Below are 23206 nucleotides of genomic sequence, written 5' to 3' on the forward strand. Positions count from 1 at the left end.
AGAAGAAGAAGAAGAAGAAGAAGAAGAAGAAGAAGAAGAAGAAGAAGAAGAAGAAGAAGAAGAAGAAGAAGAAGAAGAGAAGAAGAAGAAGAAGAAGAAGAAGAAGAAGAAGAAGAAGAAGAAGAAGAAGAAGAAGAAGAAGAAGAAGAAGAAACAAAAAAGAAAGTGAGCTCCTAATTCTACTGGTTTTGCTTTTGTAGTTTGTTTATTTTTGTGTAGTAGGAATTTTCCAATAAGGTCAACTTATTTTCTGTTTCTTTATTTAGGATTCCTCAAATGGAGTTCAGGCTATTTTTTAAATACATTTCTGAGCTCCATTATATGAAATAAGAATTCTGAAATATTGTGAGTGGAGAAGAGAATTGTGTCTATTGCTTGTTGGTGTTATTACTGCTACATACAAGTGATTAGAACCATATACAAAATATCCCTGGAAAGATCAGACTCTTCAGCTTTTATTTGACCACATTTTTTGATCCACGGATGACATGTCTAGGTTCAGGCCAAGGATTTGTTTATTGTCAGTTTCTTGTTTCCTCATCTACCACTTCAATAACAAAATTACCTTCCTGAAGCTAACTAGCATTGTCTAATGTGAACTAAGGTATCACTTTTCTCTTCTAACATCCTTCATACTCTGTTAACCTTGAGTGGCCATTGATCTCCTGCTATTTCCTCCTTCCTTGAGTTACACCAACACTGGGTTTGACACATGTTATTGTAACATAAATATCTTGCTTTTCCAATCTCATGATTAAGTTAGCACTTCCTTCAACTATTTAAGGAGTTCCTTCTTCAATGGCATTGCTTATTCTCATCCTCCTCATGCTAGGAGCCTTGGAACTCACAGAAACATCATGAGTTTAGACATTAGCCTTCCATGAAACATGGGGTATGGCACTGCTTTGAAGGAGAATGATGTTAAGTTGTTATTAAAATTGCTCACTCTAGAGTCAGGCGGATTTCTGGGTTCGAGGCCAGCCTGGTCTACAGAGTGAGTTCCAGGACAGCCAGGACTATACAGAGAAACCCTGTCTCGAAAAACCAAAAAGAAAAAAACAAAAACAAAAAAAATTGCTCACTCTACCTACCTGCTCAATGACATTTTCTCTTGAAATTCAAAGAAGCTCTGATATCAACTTCATATACTACATATTTCTGGGGTTGTGTTACAGAACTCTCAAGGCCTCACGGACACACTTCCTTCTCAGGTGATCTGATTCCTTCAGTTATGTTTGGAAATACAGTACACTATATGAAATATTTAAATCTAGACTCATTTCAGTTTGTATAGGAAGATGGTTATGTTTAAGACATATTAACTCTATACAACTAATTTATCTCTTTTCCCATAAACCATATTTCCATTTGTTTTATATGGAACATATCTACACATTCATGTGGAACATTTCTACATGTGCATGGATCTTTTGATTGTCTATACTGTTCTGGACATAATTCACTTATATCATTTTTGTTAGGTATTTACATTGCTTCTAATTTTTGTAGGAAATCTGCATATATTGTTTTAGACAGATTTACCCAGTACCTAGATTTACTTTGTATTATTTTTGTCAACTTTGAAACATATTACACCACTGTACACATCTGCCCAAAGGACAAACAATTATCATTTTCTTACTTCGGAAATGCTGTGTAATAGTGAATTATTTAATATTTGTATTCCTTTGATTTCTCTTTGAAAGTTGCCTTTTCTGATTCCTATTCTAACACTTTGTCACTTTCTCCATGTGTTTAGTTCTCTCATGTGTTTCTGTTCAGTCTACTTTTACCTTGTGACTCTGAATTTTTACTGTTTACTTGGAAAAGTTATATTTATATGAATTATAACTCTAACTCATTTCTAGTATAGGAAATAATTTACCAGCTTGATGTTTGTGTATTGTTACTTAATTCATGGCCATTAGTAAACAAAATAATGGATTTCATTATTTTGATATTTCATTATTTCATTTTGGTATTTTTATATACATTAGTTTATATTCTCACTAGAAAATATACTTTTAAAAAGAAAAAAGTGAAGGTAGAAGTTGATTATAGTAAGAAAATGTTGTTAAACATTAGAGACATCAAATTGATGTCACTATTGAATCTTGTTTTCTCTATTTTTTGAAAACTAGTAATTTTAGAAGGTCACTTGAAAAGTTTACTGACAAAAAAATAAAAGCATGTATGTTAGAAATACCTCAGAAGAACCAACAAAATAATCCTGATCTGATCAAAGACAACACATCACTTAGGATGTGGGGTAAGGCGCCAGGGAGGTTGCTAAGTAGCATTCTGTAATGGTTCCTTCCTGCCTGAAGAGAATTTATTCAATTTATATGTATCTTATTTTCTTTCTTTAGAACTGTGTTTTAAATATTTGAGAAATATATGAGTAAATGAAATACCACGCTACTTCTGACAAGTAGCTGTTTAAGAATGTAATCAGAATTGTTCCATGTAATGGCCAAATAATTATCATTGATGTTTCTGACACTAGACATGTATTCTCTGATAGAAACCCAAATTTGATTCATATTTTATTTTCATTGTAAATATTTTCTAAATAAATTCTAGCAATATTTTCTAAACTAATGTTCATCAAACAAATCTAAGACTAACATTAATGAAATATGTGTTCACAGTGGCAAGTTCTGTATCACTGTGCCCTTTCTAAAATAGAAGTTAAGTAAATTGGCTTTTAATAGAAAAGGTTGCCAAGGATTTTGAGTAAAGAATGACTTAATGTTAAAATAAACATTATAAAACAAGTTTTCTCAGATGAACATGAGTAAGCATTAAATAATGAAGATAATGTTTTAAACTTAAAAGAAAGTTATATGAGATGTATAAGTGCTATTACTATAGCATTTGATCCAAAATATGTAGACAACTAACATTTTAACAAATATGCATACAGCCATAGCAGCAACAATATTAAAATACCTATGAGACTGCGAATCTAAATAGAATAGAAAAAAAAAAAGGTCTTTGCCATAGCTCTCCTCCTCTTATCAAAACTGTCATCTCAGTGAAGTATGTTTTTATTGGATATTTTATGTATTTACATTTCAAATGTTATCTCATTTCCTGTTTTTCTCCTCCAGAACCCCCATCCAATCCACCCTTCCCCTGCTTCTATATCAGAGATGTCTGCATTTTGTAAAATAATACTTTTATTCACTGAAATATCCCAAACAACAGTATCTTTTAAATCTGAAAATTAGTACAAGAGATAGTTGGTAAATTAATTACTTCTATAAGACTTAATGCATGCAAAAGTGCCAAAAAAAACCACATGAACAGAAATAAAGGTTGTACAAAGCAAAAGAAAAGCAAATTGGCAATGGAGAATCTTTATTTGATTTTTTTTGGTGGATAAATCAAATATTCATACATTTCAGAGCATTTGAAATTCTAATTTATAACTGACATGCAACTTGAAAACTTTGAGGAAAACATATTTGGGATCCTTTATGTATAGCAATACCACTTATACAAATTAGGAATAGTAATATTCAAGGACACAGAGCTTAACATGTCTTATAGTCACAATATCATGACTGTTAGAACATAGAAGCTGTGCATATGAAATCTGTATATATTGCTCTGAGATTATTCACAGAAAACCCTGAAGACATGGAGCAAAGCACTGTTTTATTAAGAGAGACATTTATCCTAACACACTCATGTATTGCTTTGAGAAAAAGGAATGTAGCGCCCAGATATCAAGACAAGCAATACTAATGACTTGTAGAAAGACACATAAATTGCAGACAGGGACAGGGGCAGAGACAAAGATAAATTATTGCTTTCTTAAATCCATGGTAGTCTAGGAAAACATTTTTATAAAAAAGTAATTTTGAGTAGGAATCTATCCAGACCACCCAGAAATTTCTCAGAGGGAATTATATTTACTAGTGCAATATGAAAGCAATTATATAAGTTCATAAAACATTGTCATAAACTTTGTTGTTTCTGCAAAGTACAGAATATCAGTTAAAGAAGAAACCTCCTAACACATGGCTTGTACTTATACTTCAAATTACAGGCTCCTACAACTGGCAGACCTGATGCCAATTAGAGCTGTACAGAAGCAGTGATGAATTGAGACCTACGAAGTGGAGTCAAGAGACAGAGCATATTCAAGCTAAAAGGAAGACAGGCCTGTTTACTTCTGACCTTATGCTTCAAGAATAAATTAAAGAAGACATTTGTGCAAGAATCACACTTCCCTGAGATATGTATACTTTACCTTTATCCTTTTAGAGATATGCTTCCCTTCTTTGGTTTTCTAGTGTTTCAAGAAGTATTTTATCATTGATGGACAATAGTTTTGAAATGTTAAGAGAGAGCTTTGACTGAAGCCCAACCAGTGAGTCACACCATAAATTTCATGGAACTACCAGGATTTACACAGTGTTAGCTGGCTGTGAAGACCAAAAAGCTGCATCTACCATGACATAAGAGTCTTGCAGGACAAGAAGGAATCACAAAAGAAATATAACATAAGGGAAATATAATCTGAGTGACATTTGAATCCAGGATTCTCAGTTCTATAAGCTAATACATGCTTATTAATTTCTGTTCATTCTATGAACTTGATTTCTGCCCTCTCACAAATGAACAGATCCTAGTAAGTCATATTAAAACTAGAATCTGTGACACTTTCATGGGATATCTACTTACTAATAGATTGGCTAGTTAATAAAGAACAGATATTCCAGAAATTTCTCAGAGTAGATTACATTTCCTACTGTTATATGAAACCAATTATAAGCACTCAAAGAGGTTCTACTTAAAAATTTATAGATGATACTTATTAAAGTTAATGGTATTATAATTCATCATTTCTATATATTCAGATTCCTTTTATTTGCTTAGAAAAGTTATTGAATTCATATTCACTATGTATTTTGGTAATTTAAAATGAGAAAACATAATTGCTACATTTTACTTATGTTTTTAAGCATGATCTCCTTTAGCACAGGCTGACCTAGAATTTTCACTATAACTGTGCCTGACCTTGAATTTATGATCCTCCTGCATCCACTGCTGTAGAGGAATGTTAATCCAGAAACATGGCTGTTCTGATCACATCCATATGGAATGCAGACAGACCCTTAGTATACACCTTAAATCAGACTGGCTAAAATCATTTAGTACAAAACATTTTTAATCCCATACAATGACCTTAATTGAAAGGCAGTAAAAGTGACAAATCAGAGAAAGATTTGACAGAATCAGTCAGAGATAGGATATACACAGCTCTCAGTAGAAAAGTTATTTAAGAGCAATGTAGGGTAAGTGTTTATTTCTTCGAAATGAAGGGATGAGATGAGAGTCATACCAAAGATTTATGAATACATGGTTTGGGTCAAGATCAGATCTTTTCTAACTATCCCTGTGCCTAAGCCAGGAAGCTTCTAGCCTCCATAAAATCTGATCTTCTGGACTCCCAGACCTTCTAGGCTTTAGCTTCCAGCCTCCATCTATTAAACTAGGCTTAGAAGGTTTTAGCCTCTGAGAATTAATGCTAAAAAAACTCAATTTATTTCTGTCCCTTTCTGAATTCTGGATGGCTGGTTCAATTCAGCTGTTGTGGCTCAAAGTCATCTCCACTCAAATGACTTCTTTCTACTTCTGGATAAATTGCTCTACTCATAAAGACTGCCTCTAAACTCCAGGAACTCAACTATTCTGAAGCCAACTGCTCTGCTCCAAACTAAGCTCACTGTATTCAACTGAACTGCACCAAACTCAAAGGTAAATTAGGACTAAGATTCTATGGCTTATATGATGATACTAGTAGGAATTATTCTCATAAAATATTTTGAATTTATTAAATTTTAAATATTCATCAGATATTTCCCTTACTAGGTACTGTTACAAAAAAAGTTGTATTGCATCATAGCATAAGGAAAACAATTAACTAAATGAAAGCAATGGATTCTTCATAGGAACAAAATGAAAGTAGCTGTTCAGGATGGCTTTGGTCCTGAAATCCCAATTCTACAGAGGCTGAATTAGGAGGATCATGAGTTCCAAACTAGCTGGAGCACACACAGCTCTTAACGAAAAAGAACTGAAAGGAAGGAGGGACAGAGAAAGAGGAAAAGAAAGATTCTTCACAAACAATATTATACCACAGAAAGGACATAAAACTCTCAATTAAAATAGATGGAGAAACTAAGATATTCCATGACAAAAATAACAGCCAGCAACAATCACATTTCCTAAGTATCTCTTAAAATCAATGGACTCAATGGCCCAATAAAAAGATATACACTAACAGACTGAATATGTAAACAGGACCCAGCATTTTGCTGAATACAGGAAATGTACCCCAGTGACAAAGACAGACACTACCTCAGAGTAAAAGACTGGAAAACAATTTTCCAAGCAAATAGTCCCAAGAAACAAGATGGAGCAGACATTCTAATATTAAATAAAATCAACTTTTAACCAAAAGTTATCAAGAAAGATAGGGAAGGACATGTCATACTTGTCAAAGGAAAATTCTATCTAGATGAACTCTTAATTCTGAACATCTATGCTCCAAATGCAAGGGCATCCATATTCATAAAAGAAACTTTATTAAAGCTCAAGGCACACATTGCACCTCACACAATAATAGTGGGAGATTTCAACACCCCAATCTTAGCAATGGACAGATGATGGAAACAGAAATTAAACAAAGACACAATGAAAGTAACAGAAGTTATAAACCAAGTGGATTTAACAGATATTTATAGAACATTTCATCTTAAAACAGAAAAATATACATTCTTCTCAGCACCTCATGGTATCTTCTCCAAATTGACCATGTAATTGGTTACAAAACAGGCCTCAACAGATACAAGAACACTGAAGTAATCCCATGTATCCTATCAGATCACCATGAACTAAGGCTGGTCTTCAATAACAAAAACAATGGAAAGCCCACAAACACGTGGAAACTGAACACTGATCTACTCAATGGTAACTTGGTAAAGGAAGAAATAAAGAAATTAAAGACTTTTTAGAATTTAATGAAAATGAAGGCTCATCATACCAAGCATATAACAAGGACACATGCTCAACTATGTTCATAGCAGCCTTATTTATAATAGCCAGAAGCTGGAAAGAACCCAGATGTCCCTCAATAGAGGAATGGATACAGAAAATGTGGTACATTTACACAATCGAGTACTACTCAACTATTAAAAACAATGAATTTGTGAAATTTTTAGGCAAATGGATGGAACTAGAAAATATCATCTTGTGTAAGGTAACCCAATCACAAAAGAACACAAATGTTATGCACTCACTGATAAGTGACTATCAGCCCAAAAGCTCTGAATACCCAAGATACAACTCACAGACCACATGAAGCTGAAGAACAAGGAAGACCAAAGTGTGAGTACTTCAATCCTTCTTAGAAGGGGGAACAAAAATACTTATGGGAACAAATATAGAGACAAAGTATGGAGCAGAGACTGAAGAAAAGGCCATCCAAAGACTGTCCCACCTGGGGATCCATCTCATATAGTCACCAAATGCAGACACTATTGTGGATGCCAAGAAGTGCATGCTGACAGGAACCTGATGTAGCTGTCTCCTGAGAGGTTCTGCCAGAGCCTAACAAATACAGAGGTGGATGCTCCCAGCCCAAAAACAAAAACAATTGGTCTGAGTATGGGGTCCCCAATGGAGGAGTTAGAAAAAGGACTGAAGGAGCTAAAGAGGTTTGCAACCCCATAGAAAGAACAACAATGTCAACAAACCAGAGTCCCCAGAGCTCCCAGGGACTAAACCACCAACCAAAAAGTATACATGGAGGTACCCATGGCTCCAGATGCATATGTAGCAGGTGATGACCTTATTGGGTTTCAATGGAAGGAGAGGCCCTTGGTCCTGGGAAGGCTGGATGTCCCAGTGTAGGGGAATGCCAGGGTGGGACCAGGGAGTGGGTAGGTGGGTGGAGGAACACCCTCATAAAGCAGGGGTATGGTGGAATGGGATAGGGGCTTCCAGGGGTGTGTGTGTGGACCAGGCAAGGGGATAACATTTGAAATTAAATAAAGAAAATATCGAATAAATAAAAGATAAAAAAATAATTTAAAACCATACAGGTAAGGGTGACCTGTAGCAAAATGTCTCTAGGAAATACTAGAGAAAAGATCGTCCCACCTCCAAGCTGAACCCTGTGCTTCCATAGTCACATGATAGCTCTTTGGAGTGTGTTCATGGGCATCCATAGTTCTGTATCTGTTTAGCAGCCATGTGATATATTTGACATTTAAAATCAAAACAGAAAGGCATATTAGAGTATGCCTGTTATTTTGGTATTCGAGAGGCAAGAGTAGGGGATATTGATCTTGAAAATAGCCTGGGATAAAAATAACCTTAAAGCCAGACAAAAATATGTAGCATGTTCTTGCCCCTATAGTGATGATTATGATCATGATAATTATGATGATAGTAATTTTAATGGTAATAATAGCAGCAATATTTTTTAAATCCCTGCATGTGAAGATTTCTAGACAATAGTGTTAAGATGTACTGGAAACATGTGACATGTCACATGCTAAACAGCAACATTCTTGAATAATTAAAATCTTTGCCATATTAATGTTTTTAATCATTAGTCATCATTGCCTTTTGTGCCTGTGTCCTTCATGAAACATTGGTAACCATTTGGTTTTTGCGTGTCTCTATTCTTTCTGCTATATTCTATTCTTTCTATAACTGCTACATATCTCCAACCTAAGTTTTTCTCTTAGACTTTTATTTCATTGTGTCTTTTCAGCTATCAAAATACTTTTCATTCTGGTAAAATGTATACAACAGGGGCCAATCATATGAATTAAACATTTGAAATAGACTCTTTTCTTTTCATTGTATTTCATTGCATAGAGAAAAGCCCCTTGCTTGCGTTATTTGACTGAGTCTCCTTTTGAAGATTCAAATGTCTTTGAAGATGGGTATTGAAAAGTTACATAGGAGCAGCCATATTTTAAAATTCATTAAAAATTCTTACGGCTATTTGACTATCCAAGTTTTAGGGGAGATGAAGTAAAGGGTTGTTTTTGTTAAAAGCAGGGGCAGAGAATAACCTAGGAAACTTGCACTATGTAAGCACTCCACAGCTGAGTTATACCCAAGCACTTAAGTCAGGTTGTTTTATCAGCTATTCTCGGCAAGCTCTGTTGACTGTATCTGTTACTTTTCCAACCTAGATCACCACTCTCATGTATTTTCAAAATACAAACACCCATTTTCATTTTTATTTTACTGTGTTAGAAAGCAGTCAACCAATATTTGCCACAGTAGATAATATAGTATGAGCTATTAAACATCATTTTAATGGATGATATTTGTAACACACCTCATCAGTTTTAAATTACACTCCATATATTTTTCAATTACTAAATCTTGGAAGTTAAAATGCAAACTCTGTAGTAATGAATACTTTGCAGTTACTTAAATATTTGATTTTAAGTGATTTTAAAATACATTGCTTTTTACTGCCATAAACCAACTAGTGTAACATTCCACACTCAGCTGATGTTCAGTAAACATATTAATTAACTAAAGTCAAGTGATGAAATTCTGACAAATCCTTATGGAAGTTGCCTTTGATAAAATTGTTAAACAGTTCACAGCTTTTGATTTTTAGGCAGAGACAGCAGACTCCCTTAAGGTATTAAAACAAACAAATTATCAAACAAACAAAACAGAGTTGATTGTTTAGTGTTAGAAAGCATCAGGAATGTCACAAAACTAGATTTCAGGAGAAAGCAGCAAGTAAATAAAGCCAAAAGTAAAAAAGGCCACTCAAAGTAGAACAGCTCTGGAGGAATCCTCATTGCTGTGGCTTAGTCTCATCCCTTGTGGTGCAAATGCTGAGACTCAGACTAGCATGCTCCTCACCAGGCTTGTTAAAGAGCTGTACCCCAAACCCCTCCAAAAGCTGCTGAGGATCTCAGTCCATCACCACTGGGAACCAGATCTTCACAGAGCATCCCAGGGAACAACTCTAAATTTCTCATGCCTTGGCAAGCAATATGATGTTAGGAAGTCACTCAGCAGTGCAATCCAAAGACTTCATTATACACACGTGTGGTTCTAAAGGTAATATTTTTAGAAGGATGCGTAGGAGAAGAGAGTTAATATGTTGGGATGTTGGGATGAATTTTATTTATGAGTAGTCATTTGATTTATCATCTTACAAAGCAGAAAGTTATATCATGAGATTTAAATAGAATGAATGAAAAGGAAGTTGGATATTCAACGCACTCTACAAGTTCTTTTACTACTGGTAAGAATGGACTTTCACTTTTTACCTAATGTCTTTAACACCATGCAAGTGCCTACTTACAATCATCTCAAATCCATTTTGCGTTTCATTTACCTTTATTGTGTTTAAAATTTGTGAATTTTCAGAATCCTTTTTTTAAAAAAATTTATTGGATATTTTGTTTATTTATATCACAATTGTTATTCTCTTTCCCAGTTTCCTCTCAGAAAACCCCCTATCCCACCTCCCCCTGGCTTCTATGAGGGTGCTCCCCCACCCACCCACCCACTCACCCACTCCTGCCTCCCCAACCTGGCATTCCCCTACACTGGGGCATCTAGCCTTCACAGGACCAAGGTCCTCTCCTCCTACTGATGCCAGATAAGGCCATCCTCTGCTACATATGCAGTTGGAGCCATGGGTCCTCTTACGTTGGTGGTTTAGTCCCTGGAAGCTCTGGGAGTTCTGGTTGGTTGATATTGTCTTCCTGTGGGGCTGCAAGTCCCTTCAGCTCCTCCAGTCCTTGCCCTAACTCCTCCATTAGAGTCCCTGTGCTCAGCCTGATGGTTGGTGGCAAGCACCCTCACCTGTATTGGTCAGAGCCTCTCAAAGAATTCTTAATAGGCAGTGCATTACAATGACAAAGCTCTCTACTAATTCCTCATAATGAGAGAAATTTGTAACAAAAAAAGTAAAATAAAAACATGTTTGTGAAGGTAAATTTGGGAACAGAAAGTATATTTGGTTTTTAAAATTCAATCAGCAAAATTAATTCATTGAAAAAAAATCTACTAAATGCTAAAAGAACCTTCATGGACTGACCAGTATGGACTTTAATTATTTTCCTTACAGAGTAATAAATGATAGCTTTTGTCTAAACAAAAACACTGCCACTCTAACAGTCAGTCATCAACAATTTTTAAAAAGTCTACCAATGCTAGGTACATTTTTTTTCTACTAAAAGAGAATGGGAAATGTTTCAGTTCCAGAAAAATGTGAAGCCTAGTGGGAAAACTGACCATAAGCTACAAATTTTGAAATATTTCTCAAAATTGAAATATTTCAACATTGAAATATTGAATTATATTTTTAAATCAGAAAATAGATACGCAATGAAGAAATGTTATGCAGTGAACATTTCAAAACAAATGTTCCGATTGTTTGCAGAATGAATACAGACTCCTACAATATTAAACTGATATTGATTTAAGTGAGGAAAGAGACAGTAGTATAACCTTAGTTGACAAAAAACAAACAGACAGACAAACAAAAAAACTTAATTGTTAAGGGCTAGAAAAATGTTAAAGGCCTAGGTAACTGTTACCTGGCTAGTCTGTCATTATAAGGAAATTTTCTTACTCTTAAGTTGATTATATAGTCTGTTATGTTCTGTGCCCTTGGGAAACAAACATGACAGAAGTCAGTAGAACTACCCATAGTAAGCTTGGACCCAAACAAGCTTTCCAGCAGCACTTCCTGTACCTATGTATAAGTTCTTATGTATTTGCTTTTATAATTTGTCCTTAGGTTGAATCCCAACATAAAACTGACACCTGCACCAATATAAGAAACGATTTGGAATAAGACTTCCATTTTCAATAGTGGTTGAGTAAAGTTTAAGGTTTTATGACCTCCCTGGAAATTGACATCCTACTTTTCAGAAAGATACATATGTGTAGATAACTGACATACTGGTTGGCAAGTTAAGACATGAATGTTAGACAAGGCAAGACTCCTGCCACAGTACCCCAACCAATAGAAACAGGATAAGTGTACAATAAAGACATGTTTTTAAGGAAGCTGCCCTATCCCTAAATCCTGATAGGTAGAATAACTTGGCACAGATGTTTGTAGATCTCTAGCTTAAAGAGCCCAGTAGAATCTTAACTCAGGGTAGGATATTAACTTCAGTTCCCAAATCTCAACAGTGGTACTGATACATCAATACTGAGGTGTATGCTCATTAACCAACCACTGCCTGACTGAGATAGCTGTTCATGTGTTTTATGAGAATATTGCTGGACCCCAACATCCATGAGTGAATTTTGTTTAATGAAAATCTGGGATCTTTGGAAAGGGACAAGAACAAACAAAGAAGATTAGCTAGACAATAACACACTGACAGTGAATGCCATGTTTGACTGAGGCCAGTGTAGACATGAGAGAACTTAGTCACACTATAACTTGGAACAAGCAATTTTTTAAATTACATTTGAAACTTTTGAAATTTTACTTCTAGTAAAGGGGGAAAATGCATTATTTCTAAGTAGATGATTACAAGAAACATTTTAATATCTGAGAGTACAGATAAGAACAAGCAGAAGAACAAGTGGCAAACTACCAGCATAAAACAGGAGGTAAGAGAAAATTTTAAAATTGATCAGATTGAAAACCTCTTCATCAAACACCAAAGGGACACAATAGCTGCTTTTGCATCGGGAATGATACAAAAGACAGAGATCATGATATTAACACCCTCAATTTGTACAAACAACATGATCAAATGTAGACCTTATATACACCAAAGACATGTTTAAAAAGCAAATGAGAGATTTTAAAAGAAGAAATGGAGGAGTATCAGTTGCCAATACACCCTATCAAAGAGTAAAAAATATTCTTCAGACCGAAATGCTGTATATTTGGAAACTACTTAGAACATCAAAAAATTACCATTACAGGCAAGAAATGCATTTGTAAAGGTCAGAACAGATTAACATTTGTCTTTTAATTCTAATTAAAAGTTATTGAACAAAAAACTATGTATAAATGTTGACTTTCTGATGAATAAAAATGTACTGAAATATGCCAGTAGTTACATAGGAAATAGGAGAAAACAGTTTAAGTAATAGACATCACAGGACGTCTCAGAACCACAGAGATACAGTAGGAGGACTAGAAAATGATATTTAAAATCACACAAGAGCACTAAAAATATAGTTTTTACTTCTTTTTGTATTTTTGAGATCAGCCTGCCTCTGGCTAATTAAGGAGTTGTGGGATTAAAGGTGTGTGCTATCATAAGAGGTTCTTTTGTATATCTTTAGAAATTATAAAAACAGTATCAATAATAAGGTTTTTTGCTTATTATATACAGAAACAATATAAATTAAAATAATAGTATCCATAGAGAGCAAAGAAAACAAAGTTATAGAAAAACATTTTAGTTCTATCCAGAATTAAGAAAAACTGAAGTATGTTGAGTTAAATTGAGATATATATGTTATACACTAGGACAATCACTAAAAAGACAAAAATACAGCTGAAAGTCATTGAAATAATTAAAACGTTATATTATAGTGACTGAATTGAAATTGCCCCAAATAGGAAAAGTGGAGGTAAAGAGATTGAAAATCTCAGTAGGATTCCATCTTACACCCTACAGAAAGGCTAAGATCAAACACTGAAGTGATAGTACATCCTGGGAAGGATATAGAGCAAGGGGAACACTACTCTCAAAACTTGTACAACCACTCTGCAAGTCTCAGAACTACTGTTTGGGAGCCCACAAACCAGTCCTGGCACCCGTGCCCCACGAGCGCACATCCCTTCCCTGGCTCAGGAACTGCCTTGTGTGCTTAGTCTGGAGCATGGAAACCCCAAAACCGTGGATCTTGCTCTGGCTGGTGTCGCAGCTGGACCTGGGGCAGCTGAAAGGCATGACCCAGCTGGACAAGAGCTATACATAGGTCAGGATCCCATGGAAACATGGCCTACGACAGGATGCACAAATGGCTGACTTTGGCATCTTCCAGGCCTGGGCAGAAGCCAGTGGTTGCCTACATCACAGGGAAGAATAAGCCATACCTGTCAACTTGGAAGAGGAATTTCCAGTCAGCCCTGAACCAGAAAGAAGTGTTGCATTTAGCTGATGACTAGAGCAAGGACCCTTTTGACCCTCATAAACTGTATGAGTTTGTGACTTCAGGAGCTAGGGGCTTTGTACATCTGGATGCATCTCCGACACAATGGTAAAAGCAGTCTGTCAGATTCCCAGGAAGACCTCCGAGAACTACTAGAGGCATGATCTTGGGACCTCAAGATAAGAGGTCCTCAGACCTGGCTATTACTTCCGATAATTCTCAACTACTACTAAGCTCCAATGTTAACAACTTCCCAAACCCAGCACCCCAGGAAAATCCATTGAGGCAGCTGCTAGCTAAGAAACAATGGGAGTTCGCGGTGACCTCCTGCTGAGGCCACCAGGTCTTCCAGCAGATGCTCTTTTGCCCAAGGGACCTGCGGCTGGTAGGCAACACAGCTGACAACACAACACTACCCTGGCAGTCAGTCACCCTGCCAGACCCTTGTGACAGACAGGCTTGTGAGGGAGTATGTAAGGCATGTACTCAAGGGGATAGGCCAGGAATCAACACTGTGGCGGGCAGGACAGTGCCTCTGGACTCAGTGCCTAGGACTCAGCGCCTAGGCCACTCGCATTCCTTCTGGGCTCTGGGTGAGGAGCTGCTTCCAGACAGTGGGAAAGGGCCTGATGGAGAGGTCCCCAAGGACAAGGACGGAGGCGTGTTTGACCTTAGGACCTTTGTGGTAGATCTGATCGCCTTCATGGAAGGAAGTGAACACTCCCCACACTACACTCTGTGGTTCTGTGGGGGAGAATTGTGGCCCCAGGAACAGCCATGGGTCAAGAGGCTTGTGATGGTCAAGGCTGTTCCTACATGTCTTAGAGATGGCCCGGGAAGGGGAAGCCTTCTCACTGAAAACAGTGAATGTGTGCATCTCCAACAACCAGCCTATCTCCCTTACATCTGACCAGCATAAGGCCTGCCTCAGTACCTGGTGGAGAATATGGACTTCCAGGCACTGGAGATACCTGAGCCCCACTCAGCTGCTACCAATAAAGCAGTTTATGCCACCAAAAAAAGAAAAGAGAGAGAGAGAGAGAGAGAGAGAGAGAGAGAGAGAGAGAGAGAGAGAGAGAGAGAGAAGAAAGAAAAAAGAAAATGATAAAAGAAGCAAGAAAGAGAGAAAAGAAAAAAATTAATTTGGCTATTTATCAGAAAACTGGGAATAGTTCTACCTCAAAACTCAGCTTTATCACTCCTGGGCATATACCCAAAAGATAAGAATATAGTCCTGAGTTAGGTGACTCAGACTGAAGAGAAAATGCATGGTATATACTCACTTATAAATGGATGTTAGCCATAAATACAGGCTACTCAGAATACACTCCACAGACCCAAAGAAGCTAAACAAGAATACCCAAGCAAGGATGCCTGAATCTCTCTTAGAAGGAGGAGTAAAATAGTCTCAGGAGGCAGATGGAGGGAGAAAACTGGGTAGGTGAGGGAATGGGGAGAGAATGAGGGTTTCAGAATCAGGTGTGGGGAGGGACAGGAGAGACGTCCAGATGGCCATGAGAATGAACATAAATCTGCAACTGTTGGGGGTGGGTATGGAAAGATGGGTATATCTCTAGGAAACGCCAGAGACCTGAGATAGGGGAGGTGCCCAAGAATCAAGGGTAGTAGCTTAAGCATTTACTCACAGCATTAGGGATATGGAACCTCCTATAGCCAGGCAATAATCCCACAGGAGTGATAGAGACACCAACCTACCCACAAAACTTTTGGACTTTTGGTGACTAGATTTTACTTTTAGTGATATTATTACTTTTCCATATTTAGTCTTTTAGAAGTAAATTGATAATTACAGTTTTTGTTTAGTTTCTGAATATGTCACATTCTACTTGACAAAGATGACTACTTGGCAGAAGAAACAAGATAACAAGTTACTCATGGGAGCTAATAGGGAGACAAAGTGTGGGACAGAAACTGAAGGAAGGGCTGTCCTCAGACTGCTCCACCTGAATATCCATTCCATGTGCAGTCACCAAATGCAGACACTGATGTGGATGCCAGGAAGTGCATGCTGACAGGAGCCTGATATAGCTGTCTCCTTGGAGGTCTGCCAGAGCCTGACATATTCAGAGGCAGATGCTCACAGCTAACCACTGAAATGATCATGGGGTTTCCAATAGAGGAGTAAGACAGAAGACTGAAGGAGCTGAAAGAATTTGCAGCCCATGAGGAGAGCAACAAACCCAACCAACCAGAGCTTCCAGGGTCTAAACCACCAGCCTCAGAGCACATAGGGAGGGATCCATGGCTCCAGCTCTCTATATGTAGGGGAGGATGGCCTTGTCAGTCATAAGTAAGAGAGGAAGTCCTTGGTCCCCATGAAGGTTGGATGCCCCAGTGTGGGAGAATTCGAGGGCAGGGAGGTGGGAGTGGGTGGGTGGGTCGGCGGCAGCACATCCTCATAGAAGCAGTAGGAAGGGGAATAGGATGAGAGTTTCTGGGTAGGAAGGGAATGGGGAAATGGGATAACATTTGAAATATAAATAAAATATCCAATAAAAAATTAATTAAAAAAAGTAAAACTCAACCAATGTCTACCAAAAAAAAAACCAACAAAAAACAAAAAACAAGATAACAATGGTTGTCAAGTTAACCTATTTTCTTTATAAATGTGTATATGATATATATAAGAACAGCTTGGCTAGTAAAATAAGCTAGTTATTAGCCATGCTTTCAAAAAGAGTAACTCAGGAGAAAATCACAAGCAATGCTAGAAAGCATAGTTATCAGGCTCTTTCATGTATAAGGCCAAAATGTAAGAAGCTCTGCGGAGCTAGAAAAGAACAGAGTCAGAAACTGCCAATAATAAGTGCTAAAGTCTACTAAGCTTTTTAATAATTAACTAAATCTCTCTGAACCTTTTTGTAATACACAGCCTTAAAATAAGATCAAAACACACTTTGTATGCTTTGGAAACTATTCATTTACAAGTATAAATTCACAAGATGGAAATTTAATTTCAGCAGGATCTCTGTTTTCTGATAGTAATTTAATATAAATCTTAAGTCAAGAAGTATCATATTGATGCTTTTATTTTATATATTGTTCATTACTATAAAAATAGATGCAATTACTTTGATGGAATATATACCTAACCTTGATTTGTTTATTTATAAGAACTTTTATTTATTTGTTTGTTTGTTTTGCTTATAAGAACTTATAGAATTTGTTTATTTATAAGAACTTATAATAATTTATAAGTATGTTAGTATAGAGTGGGGATTTATAGATATATCTGTCATTCTTATCTAAGGAACATAAATATTGCCTAAACTTGTAAACATGTATGCCCTGTTATACAGTTAGTAATGACACAAAGTGTTATTTTTACTATTTAATATAATAATAGAGTTTAATTTTTATATATTCGAAATAACAAGGTGTCTAACACAGAAGATTGTAGAACAAATATTATTACCTTTCAGATATCCAAGTATATGAAACATGTTGTATCAAGTATATTTTTAGCTCTTTAATGTGTTTAGTTTTTAAGTATTTTGGATCCACGTTATAGTTTGAGAAACATTATTAATAGTAACTGGATGTATTTAAGTCATAGAATAGTTGATCCCTCAACATTCATAATGTTTTGTTCACATAATTTTATACAGATTAATTATGATATACTTTTATATATACTAGCCTCTGAGAGAAATGTTTAACACATCTGATATAAAGTAGTAAATCTACGATAAACCCAAAATAACCACATTCATCAAGTGTACCCCTGCAATAAATATACTGAATTTTAAAAACATCAAACCCAAAATAACTACATTTATCAAGTGTACCCCTGCAATAAATATATTGAATTTTGAAAACCTAAACTTCTAGTTTTATAAATTGATTCTGTGGTTTTCATGTGAACATTAATGAAAAACTTTGTATTCATACCTAGTTAGTAAAATATTTTGTGAACAACTCAATATTGTTCATCATTTTCCGGGTTGATGATTTAGTGTTTAGGACTTGTTACCCTTTCAATATTATTAATATTTAGTTTAAATAAGCAAGATATACTTAATATTGATACAGCATGGTTTAAGTATTGTTTTAATAAATTATATTGCAAATATAAACACTGAAGGAAATTTATCAAATATGGGTGGAATATTAGACTGTTTCTGTGGTCAGAAACCTAAACTTTCCTCTCATGATACTTTATTCCCACAATACACTACCAGGGACATTTTGCACCATACTAAGCTGAAACTCATTTTCCTATTACCTAGTAAATCCTCCCAAAGGTATCTTAGCTACGTTTAAGATTTAGAACTCAGAATCAAACTTGTGGGAGCTTAAATCTCATTCTTAATTTGAAATTATCTTCTCTGCCATAATAGCTCTGCAGGATTTCGATAGTAGTATCTCTTGAAAGGTTTCTTGAACTGTGGTAGTCCAAGTATTTGTTCCACCAGAATTTGAGAGGAGAAAAGTACCAGGTCTCACTGTTCATTCTGCTGCTCATGGCTATATCTGTTGGGGCAAAGGGACTCCTTACTAAAGACAAACATCTTACCCACACTTTTATGGGTCTGCATCCATTGTCCTCTCTTGTTTACTTGGTTCTCCTAGGTTAATAAATGATGTAAAAAGGACTCAGTACTCTCTATGCTTTCGTGTGTACATACACTCGGAGACCTGGACATGAGCCCCAGACTGGCTAACGAAATCAGAAGCTTGTGGCTGTTGTTTCTCTTATTGAGACTTTGCCTTCTCCAGAAATTGCAAATATTAAATCTCCCAAATTATAAACTATCAACTCAACATAATGCCACACGTAAAAAATTGCATCTCTGCCCTTCTGTGATAGATCACAATCAGAACACAAGTACACAAAAAAGTAATGTGTGAACTACAGGCAATGTGCAGAAACCAAATGTGGGTTATAAGTGAATTTGATATTTAGTCTTTCTGCCCATACCAAAGATACCTCTATATTTATATGAGATATCCCAAAGGCTGTAAGAACTGAATCTGAAATGCTTTGCCAAGGCTTTGATGAGTGATAGATAACTTGTAATTGTTACTTTCACACTGGTGAGATATAACACAGATGTTGATTGAAAACTTGCTAGTTAAGAACTTACTAATCAAGAGAGTGAAAAAACAGTGACTACAGAGACTTCCTGCCCTCATCCTTTGCGGATTCGCCCTTACTGTAATTCTTACTGTGTAGCAATGTAAGTTAAAGATGTAAAGAGATGTAAAATGCGGGCTTGGCCTGAAGCTGCTCTTGAATCAAAACATGTTTATTTTTTAAATAAAAATAGAAATTTAAAAACATACAATTCATAGTTAATAATTCATTAAGTAAAAGAACGGCTATATGAAGATATATTAATTATGAACTTTAATATATTGAAACTATAAAGGATTGCAAAGACAATAGTGAAATTTTGAATGAGAAAAATGTCTAAAATTGAATTAAACTTACCATGACCTGGAGGAAAAATTTTCAATTTACTAAATGGAACTAGCTCACATATGGATAAAGTAGGCCAAGTTTCATAAAAAGGACACTTGCGGATTAATTTCAACTTTTGTGCATTTTCACGTTTTACTTTTTCCTGAAAAAAGAATGCCCTTGTCAGATTTCAAAATGAGATCATTAAAAATTAACAAAAACTAGCCAAAAGATGTCAGGAAAAGTTTCAGCTATATGGCTATTTCACAGTATAAGTTTGAGTAGCATTTGGTTATCACAATGACCAATAGCTGTACTGTAATTTTAATATTCAGATTTGTTTGCCCAAATAATCAATTTGTTCCATAATGCTTTAAATTTCTATAAATATTAACACATTGTAAAGATATTATAAACAAGGCTCAAAAGATGTGTGTGTGTGTGTGTGTGTGTGTGTGTATGTGTAGCTATAAATTGATTTTCATGAGGGAAAATAACAAAATAAAAATATTTTAAGCAAAACATTCTGAAATTCAAACATGCTAATATCTGGCATTTGAGTAAATGTTTAATTCTGAGAAAGCCACATGTTTCTGAGATCACCACATCAAAGGAAATTTCTTACTCTTTGAGATCCTAAGCAATAAGAAAGATGTATCTACATCTTTCAGCATGAGCACTGAACCTTCAGGTATCATACAAGACCTAGATCTCTACATTAGAATCTGTCAAGAAAACTATAAGGACCTCTCAAACTCATTATTTTTATAAGTTTCTTTTACCCTCTAAAACAAGTGTGGGAATGACAGGAACAATTTTGGTTTAGACTAGAAAAATACAAATTTACATAAAAATGTCTTAAACAACAGAATGTGATGCCCAAAATAAAGTTTAAGTGTCTTTTCATCCAGTTCTGAATTTGAAAGTTTGTGCAATTCTGAATTAACATGTCAGACATTCTGTCTTTGTTTGTTTCTCTGTTGCAATAGACAAAATAACCCAAAGTAACTCAGGATGAGAGCAGTTATTCAGCCCCCAAACTACAGTGCACTATCTAGAAAATTCAGGCTAGAAGCTACAGGCAGGAACCTGGAGCCAGGAACAGAACATAAGACCTTGGGGAAATGCTATCTGCTGGGTTACTTTTTCACTTGGCTCAGCTACCTTTCTTATACTGCACAGGTGTACCAGGGCCTTCTTATATTAATTTGCAATCAAGAAAATGCCCCAGAGATATTCCCATAAGTCCATCTAATGGAGGCAGTTCCTCAACTAAAATCTCTCTTCAGGCAGGTCTGTGTCAAGTCGATAGAAAATAACTAGTCACATATTCTGAAGGAAGATTGGTATAGACTGGTGATCCCTTGAAAGCAGTAGCACTGTGACCATCCAATCTTTTGTGTTCCCATCGAAACAGCATGCTGTTGACACACAAACTACCTATCTGCTGAAAGAGTAAATGAGTGAATTTAAAGATCATAAAAAGCAGAGGAGTGCTCATAATATACACTCACAGAGACCCTGGTTTTCCTGGCAAGTACTGAAAGAAGCTGATGAAGTGCCAATCAGCCAGTAAACTACAACTTACGGTCTCTACAATCAAGACAAACTTCAAAAGTAAAATAGATGTGCACAGCATACCAATTTTAACTTCTCATACTCCTTTGTAGGTATTTTCAGGATTTCACAGTCACTATCTGTCACAATTGAACGCTCACTTTCATCCATTTCAGGTGTACAATGCAGTGATCCAAAGACTCCCCACTTTCTCACCTGTGAAGAGTATCAAGAAGCAGGCAAACTTCAGCATTACTCATTGACCTCTGCCCACACCAATGAGAATTATGTGAACAGTCTATGTGAGTTGGCAAGAGGACGGGAGTTTTAGTTACACTGCTATGAAAGAAGGGTCCCCCCATCTTTGCCTGGATCATTCATGCATCTCCAAATGTGCCTTTCCCTTAACACAACATCTTCTATTCCTCAGCAATATAAAGAAAATATCATGAGAAAGAACCTTGCTTTCTTTTATTTATTTACCCCTTTAAGTGCCAGGGAAATACTTGGCATAGAGTCAGAATTAAATAATTATTTGATGGAAGAAGGGGTGCAAATTGTTAGCATACAGCTCCTTTATTAATAGCCATGTATGTTGGTAGCAACAAATAAAATGAATACAGTGTTATGCCATGGATGAATCTTTCATATTTGTGTATGTGTGTAGTTATCTAACTTAATATATGACAGATAAATATTACACAAGGAATGTTATCACTAGAATGTTTAAGACATTATGGTAAAAAATTCATATCCTCGTTGAGTATTTCTGTTATGCGTTCCTAGGAAAAACGATAGAAAATAAGAATGGAAAGTGACACATGCTATATAAGTTACTGTTTGGTAAATGATAGTCACAATTCTATTTAAAATACAGAGAAAGCCTGATTCTTTTTCTTTTTGATGAAATAAATAGCATGAGGTAGTAACCATACAGAAAGAGGATATTTAAAACAGAGCATCCCTGTAGAGGCCAAAGTGGTCAACAGTGCTTTTTAGCTGGGATGAAGTCATGGAGCTTCTTAGAATGAAGGACAGAACATAAGATTCATTATCGTGTAAGGTGAGACACCCAAATTGATCCTAAAGCCTAGGAATTCTGAAGAACATAGGAATTGGAAAATACAGACAAGGAAAGCTATAACCACTAATCCATTAAAGATATAGAAATTTTCCTTTTATCTCTGAGTCCTGGCAGAATTTTCAGAAAATAAAATATCTAGCCCTGCAACTTGTATATGTGCAGAGTTGTCATATTGTACAAGACTCACAGCTGATTAGTTAATAAAAATCCTAGTAACAACTCAGGAACATACAATATTTAAACTTGTGTATAATTTTAGAAGAAAAAGAATTTCCAGCAGAAGTAAATAGTCTTAAAATAACTAATTAACACGATAATACATATACATGAATGAACCCAAATGAAGAAAACTCAACATTAAGTTTTAAATTAACTTATTCATATTGAATAATTTAGACATAAAATCAAAACATGAAATAAAAAAGGAGCAAAAATGTATTTTAAAGGAAAAATAACTAAATTAAAACCCTATAAATAAAACTTAAAGGATATATTAGTTATAGAATAAAGTAATTCAAATTGAATTTATATACAATATGTAGTTAGTACTTAAAATGTATAAATGTGGAAGGAATAGAAATAAGGGTGTTGAGCACATTGGAAGATGGACAGACAGTATCAAGTACATGGAAACTCCAGGAAAAGTCAACAAGGACATGGGAAACATGGTCAGAGAGTGACAGTGATTGCAAAGTTAAGCGTTTCAAATAAAGGAACATATAAAGAACAAGCTGGGTCTGTGTTATTCACTAATGCACTGTTCTTCCTGTTGCCCTCTTACCAAGAATTTTAAGCAGACATGTTGAGCCTTATGCTCCTTAGCATTTCTAATTGTCATCAGTCAATTAGTCCAAATTACTTAGCGATCCATTATGCAAGAAGATATCATGACTTTTCAAAAATTATGAAGCCTTGCTTTCTTGATTAATCAACAAATGGCATTCATTCCCCTTACTATTAATTGTCAAATTATAAGGCTTTTGGTACCATTT

At 35.6% G+C, this 23206-nt stretch overlaps 1 protein-coding gene and 1 pseudogene across 1 annotated transcript in view; one reads left to right on the forward strand and one right to left on the reverse strand.

Moving 5' to 3' along the window:
• Positions 1-23206, reverse strand: part of Cnbd1 (cyclic nucleotide binding domain containing 1) — a 268986-nt gene that overhangs the window by 9107 nt on the left and 236673 nt on the right. Inside the window, exons 7-8 of the mRNA XM_028779994.1 lie at positions 21215-21346; positions 19604-19736 (exon numbers count right to left, since the gene is read on the reverse strand). Of these exons, the coding sequence (XP_028635827.1) occupies positions 19604-19736; positions 21215-21346 (265 nt within the window). The remainder of the gene's footprint in view (positions 1-19603; positions 19737-21214; positions 21347-23206) is intronic.
• LOC114631534 lies at positions 13876-14973 on the forward strand (annotated as a pseudogene).

This window comes from Grammomys surdaster, unplaced genomic scaffold (genome assembly GCF_004785775.1).
Source record: "Grammomys surdaster isolate TR1022 unplaced genomic scaffold, NIH_TR_1.0 97, whole genome shotgun sequence".
Classification (NCBI taxonomy): domain Eukaryota; kingdom Metazoa; phylum Chordata; class Mammalia; order Rodentia; family Muridae; genus Grammomys; species Grammomys surdaster.